Here is a 6,116-nt window from a genome sequence, read left to right as displayed (position 1 = left end):
TCTTCTCCAGCCCAGTATTTTGATCATCTCTGCTTCAACTAACATTTTCTATCTATTTCAGAGCTCTGTACCAGCAGCAGAGACAGAGTAGTGCCCAGGACAGCTCTTAGCCCCGGGTTTGTACTTTGGTTTTGCACAAACACAACCTCAAAGCATTTAAAAATCATTCGTTGTGAATTACAAGGCAGAGGCAGTGTCAGCACAATCTAGAGACAAATCCTCCTGCTCCATGAATGTGCTAGGGCTTGTGGAGGAATCGATCCTGATGCTGCAGTACAGCAATTAGCTTTAACTGGAGCTTTGCTCTTACCTGCCAACAACCCAATGAGAAGCATCAACAACCAGCCAGAGAAGGCATCACTCACACTGTGTAGCAGTGCCCAGGTGGACTCCTTGCTTCTGCTGGTGATCTGGGATAGGGTTTCCAAAGAAACAAAAATCCATTAGGACACTGATCCACTGTGGTGTAAAGGCTCTAAAAACTACTTGATGACACCACTGCTCTGCTATGAGTAGGGAGAGAAAGAGCACCAGGCAATAGCTGCTCCCACAGCTGGTGCAGTAAACACAGCTCTGGTTGAGAGGAGCAGCAGAATGGATCAAGAATCATGGAATCACACAATGGGTTGGGTGTGAAGGGACCTTGACAATCACCCAGTTCCAAGTCCCTGCCATAGGCTGGGACACCTTCCACTAGAACTGGTTATTCCACGCCCTGTCCAACCTGGCCTTGAACATACTCAGGGATGGAGCAGTCACCACCTCTCTAGGCAAACTGTGCCAGTGCCTCAAGGACACAGACACGAGGGTGGGCACAGGTTTAATGCTAGCACAATGGAATGGTCAGGCTGGGAAGTGGGCACAGGGAAGCAGATCTCAGCCCTGTCCAAGATGGCCCAGGAGGACAGTTGAGGCCTGTCAGTCTCACTGGTCCTGACAGGCAGACAAAGAGTGACAGAACAGCTATTGTGTGCCCTGAGTAACCAGCTGTCTCTCCCCAGGGAAACATTCCAGCTCACCACTATTATTTCTAGATAAAAAGGCACATCGATGCACAAAACTAATACCCACTATGTGAGGAATAAATGCAGTAAGAACCCTTTCTGCCTGGATGAGCATCGGTTGGGTTGTTCTCTGGATTTTTGTCTTCTAAACGCCACACTGATCTAAGTAGCACAGTGACAGAATCCAGGAGGGCTTAGGCTTGCTTCCAAAACTACTTCCTTTGGATTTCTTTCCACTGGACCAACCCTACATGTCTTTGGCCAGCCCTAAATTATGCCTTGACCTGATTCAGTCTCTCCTATGGAGACAGGCTGAGGCTGTCCAGCCTGAAAAGAAGGCTCCAGGGAGACCTGAGTCCCTTCCAGTGCCTAAAGGGGCTCCAAGAGAGCTGCAGAGGGACTTGGGACAAGGGTATGGAGAGACAGGACAAGGGGAAATGGCTTCAAACTAAAAGAGGGGAAATTTAGATTGGGTATTAGGAAAAAATTCTTTCCTGGGAGGGTGGTGAGGCTCTGGCACAGGTTGCCCAGAGAAGCTGTGGCTGCACCATCCCTGGAAGTGTTCAAGGCCAGGTTGGACAGGGCTTGGAGCAAACCTGGTCTAGTGGGACATGTCACTGGCCATGGAAGGGGGGCAGAATGCAATGGGCTTTAAGATCCCTTCCAACCCAAACCATTCCATGATTCTGTGATCTCTGAAGACAGGAAACAGCTCATCCGGTTTCCCGCTGATGGGCATCACCTTTGTATACACATCTGTGCATGGGGACATACCTGTGACAAGGCTTTGTGGTTTGTACTCTTAATCCAGAGACAGGATCAGTTTTTGGGCAGGAGGCAATGTGGGCATGGAGCCCCTTGTCTGGTCTGTACTGGCTCAAATCTGGGCATTATTCTGTATTTCTTGTATTTATCCATACTCTGAGCAAGATCTATGTTCTGTTTGGGCTCTGCTAGTAAGACACAGGTTGTTTTGTGTGGCGCAGGGAAAAAAAATAGAGAATCAAAGGATACTTTGGCAAACAAATCGGTAAGTTGAGTCAGCCATCACCCTACAAGAGTGCTGCCAGCGAGGCAGGAGCAGGCTGGGGACATGGGTACTTCATTTACACACCCTCCTTGCTTTCTGAGCAAATTCCTCTTATTGCAGAGTGGTGAAGTCCTGGGAAGGAATTCTGCAAGAATTGCACTCAGCCTTCTCAATAAAAAAATTCCAAGAGAAAGAGCATCATTCATCAGTGCAATTGGGAGAGCAGAAAAACAGGCTGGTTCCAGGTGTATCAAATCCCAGTTTTAAATAAATAAAAGCCTTCAGAAGAGAAGTAGCAACTGATAAACTTCAACATGTTTGCTTTATCGTTCCTTTTCATCAAACTAAAAACTCTCAGCTTCCATCCTAAGGGCAATCTCTTCATCCCAGGTGTCTCTAGGAAATGCCTCCCTACTCCAGCAATCAGAACTAAGATTAGCTCTAAGTTAATTCCTCTTCCCTCAGGACCAGCAAAGAGGAGTAAGAATTTTTACCTCCCTGTGCCTGTCCCGGTCCCTGGACTTCTCTCGCACCCAGTCTATAGTGTTAAAATCTTCGTAGGTGCCCACACCAGGAAGAGGTTCCTCCAGGAAATCCATCATGGTGCTTGTGCCGTTCATCCCTCCTCCATTATATGAGGAAAACCCTAGTGGGGAAGAAGGGGGAAAATTGAGCATTTCTTAGTTTTCCTCCTTTTTATAAGAAAACAAAGCAAACATCTCACCAAAACACTAATTTAGGGGGAAAGCCACACACATTCCCTGACCTAAGCATCCCAGGTACACCTTCCAGGGTGACATGGGCAGCACAGATATACCCTTCCCAGCTACAGCAGCTCATCTGGAGATGGGGTCACTCCCAAAAACAACAAAGTAAATCACCACTAGCATCTAGATGTTCACTTTCCCCTAAACCCAGGGCTTGCCATGAGGACACTTTGGCATCTGAGGCAAACTGAGGGGAGAGGGAGAAGAGAAGAGCAATATTCAAGACTCCCAGCAGAGCTGAAGGGAGTCCCGGGTGGATTTGGCAAGGATGTAAGCAGGACGGTCAGGAGGACATGGATGGGAGTGGGGATATGGGGAAAGCAAGGTGTCCAATGGGGCCTAGAAAGCACAAAGTGGTACCAAATGGGGGCTTGGCAAAACACCAAACCTGGACTTGCAGCCTCCCTCAGGTGAAAAGAACTTGGCCAAATCACTTAACCTTCTGTCTAACCTGCTTCAGCCCATAGAAAACTATACTTAGCATGGGTGTACATTCCCAAAATCATGGTTTGTAAGACACTAAGCATCTCCAGTCATCCAGAGGAGAAAACAGAAGAGTAAAAACCAGAATCCAGCCAAAACTGAAAGGTGATGGGGAAGAGAAGGGTTAAAACTCCCAGGCAGAAGGATAATGGTTGGTATTTCATACAGCATATTTAGGTTGTAGATATCACAGAGGCAAAGGTGTCAACAGACGGGAAAAACAAGGAATTCAAACAGCTGCTCTCTGCCCCATCACCTAAAGTAGGAGGGGAAAAGAGAGCTGTGAAGTCTTCCAAGCTCATCTCCTGGATTGCCACAGCTGCCTCTTCACAGGGAAAAAGCCGCAGGAAAACAAGATGAGTCATGTACAGAACTGACAACCACCACAAAATAACCCACTTAAAACGGCTCCTCGCTTCATTTGGGACAAAATTTTAAAAAATAAAAACATAAAGGTGAACTGGAGTTCTCCAGAGCTGTTCCCAATGGTGAGCGCACAGGCTGTGAGCCCCAACATGCACTGTTCACCAAGAGCCATGAGGAATCCCTAGTTTTAACAACATTTCTGCAGCCAAAAGCTTGGAAATACATAAACTGGCATCAAGGCTTCCAGAGACTTCCCTGATCAAATATCCCCACTGGAAATTCCAAGCGCAGTTCTATAAATCTGCTGGACCAGAATCTCCTTGAATAAATCATCCTGATAACAGATGACCAGGGGGAGCACGGAGATACCTGTAACTCCTGCCAGCCTGCCTACCTGTCCAAAGCCACCTGGGCCTCTCAAGGCAATGAGAGTTATCTGTCACAGATATCTGGTACAGGGGAGAAGCCAAGGCATCAGCCCAGCCACCTGCAGGTCACACGAGTCACACCTGCAGACCAGAGCCACAGGTCCACAGCAAAAGCCACAACATGGAGACTGTGACTGTGGCAGAACTGAACCAGGAGGTCAGCAGGGTTTGATCCAGCATGACACCTCAATGGTGGCACTGGGCTGCAAGGATGCTGCTGCCTCCCAGAGCACACAGCATCCCAGTGCCCACCTGGGCGACTCTGCGGCACACCAGATGTTCTCACCATAGCCACCAGCTCAATCACCCATGTCCAATTCCCAGTTCCAGGGTCCCCCCTCACATTACAGTTAATTTTTAACATCCTTGTTTTCTGGAAAAGCTGGAATATAAATCTGGGGATGGAGAGGTGGCTACTGACAGCTGGTGACAGCATTATGGGCAGCCAGCATCCATCCAGGCCTTTGTCTCTGCTCTGTCCCCCAGACAAGAGAACCACCATAGCCACATCACTCTCACAGCAGTACCATCACAACCGACAAGGTGGCTCTGGTGGGGGGTGACAGGTTGCACCAAGTCCAACGATGCAGAAGACAACACGGAACCTACCTTGAAAAACAGGTGAGTGACTCTCCTGTCACCCAACCACCCCCAAACCAGGCAGCCCAGCATGAAGAGTTTGTTTTGTTTCTACAGGAATGACCAACTGTCCTAGCAGTCCCATCTCCCTGCTGCAAACAGCAGGCTCTCACTGTCTATTCCTTTTTTTGTGGCATATCTACCACATTCTTCCCAAAGATAAAAGATACAGCTGTCCTGAAGAAAAGTATTAATAAAGGAGACTTAAACCAAGCTAACAGAACACTCTGAGAAGCGTTTTCTGCAAGAAGATGAGATCACAGGCATTCCATGCTCACTCTCCTGGAATAACTGCCCAGACCAGTGACTTTGAGCTGCCCTGGGAATGCTCTCCCAGCTCTGAGCTGCCCTGGAGCAGCACGAACCAGACCCTGAGGGCACAAAGTAAGCACAGTGCTGCAGGTCATCACTCCCCAGCAACACCCTGACAGCACCCGCAGTCCCCCTAGCACAGCCTGTGTGATCTCACCCACCCCACAGCCAGCGACCAGGCAGCATACACAAGGGGTGGGCTGACCCAACTCACACACCCGGGACCAGGCAGGTGCAGTTTGGAGTCTGATCCGGCTCTCCAGGATCCCCACTCAGCCCAGCCTGCCATCCTACAGCACCAGCGTTTCTCTTCCCTAAGCAGAATCCCAAGGTCTCCAGCCATACAACACAACTGTCCATTTAACACAAAATATGGGAAAACATCCTTATATTTTTTCAACAGTAATTCAGAACTATAAAATGGCTGACATCCATAAATATTTATCAAGATCATATTTCCTGCCTCGGCTTGTTGCAAATCAAGGATCCTAGGATAACCAGACAGGAATAAAGGAGGAAAATGAGCTCAGTGATGCCTTGCCAAAACACATCTGAGGTGATCACACAGGTCTCCCTGTTTGTAATGTCCAGATTACTAAATCAGAATTTATCGCCAGAGAGAGTGAGTGAAATGTGTCCCGGTTACAGTGATTTTTAAACACAGATTTCTCCAGTGTTTTGATCACCTCTGCTCCCCAAAATGGGTTAATGCTCCACTTCAGACCCTTAGAAAACACAGGCAGCGCTTGTTAAAGTTACAGGCTCTGTCACGCAAAGCCACGGGGTTTATTACCTGCCCTGCCAGCAGCAAGGGGACAGCTACAGCACCTGGAGAGCTCTGCCTCTGCCTCTCTGCCCCAGCAAATCCGGGATAAAAAGGGGCTTGCAGGGAAAAGGCAGAGCAGCAGTAAACAACCATTACACAGCAGAAATCCCACAGCCCACCCAGCTGCTCTCCTGTCACACCACCCTCAGCCCAGCTCTGGAGCTACCGCCAGCAGCCTGCTGCCCTGCTGCCCCGCGGCGTGCACACACGCGGATCGCTCCCCCGGGCTCACGGCTCCTCTTCCTCCCTGGAAGGGCCTCC

The 6,116-nt window shown here is 49.1% G+C and overlaps 1 protein-coding gene across 2 annotated transcripts in view; it reads right to left on the bottom strand.

Annotated features, from left to right (window-relative positions):
- CLCN5 (chloride channel, voltage-sensitive 5) overlaps positions 1 to 2,676 on the bottom strand; it is a 15,859-nt gene extending 13,183 nt beyond the window's left edge. For both annotated transcript variants that reach the window (XM_009081868.1, XM_009081869.1), the window contains exons 1-2: positions 2,529 to 2,676; positions 311 to 410 (exon numbers count right to left, since the gene is read on the bottom strand). In XM_009081868.1, the coding sequence (XP_009080116.1) occupies positions 311 to 410; positions 2,529 to 2,654 (226 nt within the window). In that variant the 5' untranslated portion in view covers positions 2,655 to 2,676. The remainder of the gene's footprint in view (positions 1 to 310; positions 411 to 2,528) is intronic.
- Between the last annotated feature and the right edge of the window lie 3,440 nt (positions 2,677 to 6,116).

This window comes from Acanthisitta chloris, unplaced genomic scaffold (genome assembly GCF_000695815.1).
Source record: "Acanthisitta chloris isolate BGI_N310 unplaced genomic scaffold, ASM69581v1 scaffold2719, whole genome shotgun sequence".
In the NCBI taxonomy this organism is placed as follows: Eukaryota; Metazoa; Chordata; class Aves; order Passeriformes; family Acanthisittidae; genus Acanthisitta; species Acanthisitta chloris.
This window is presented reverse-complemented; position numbering and strand designations above follow the sequence as displayed.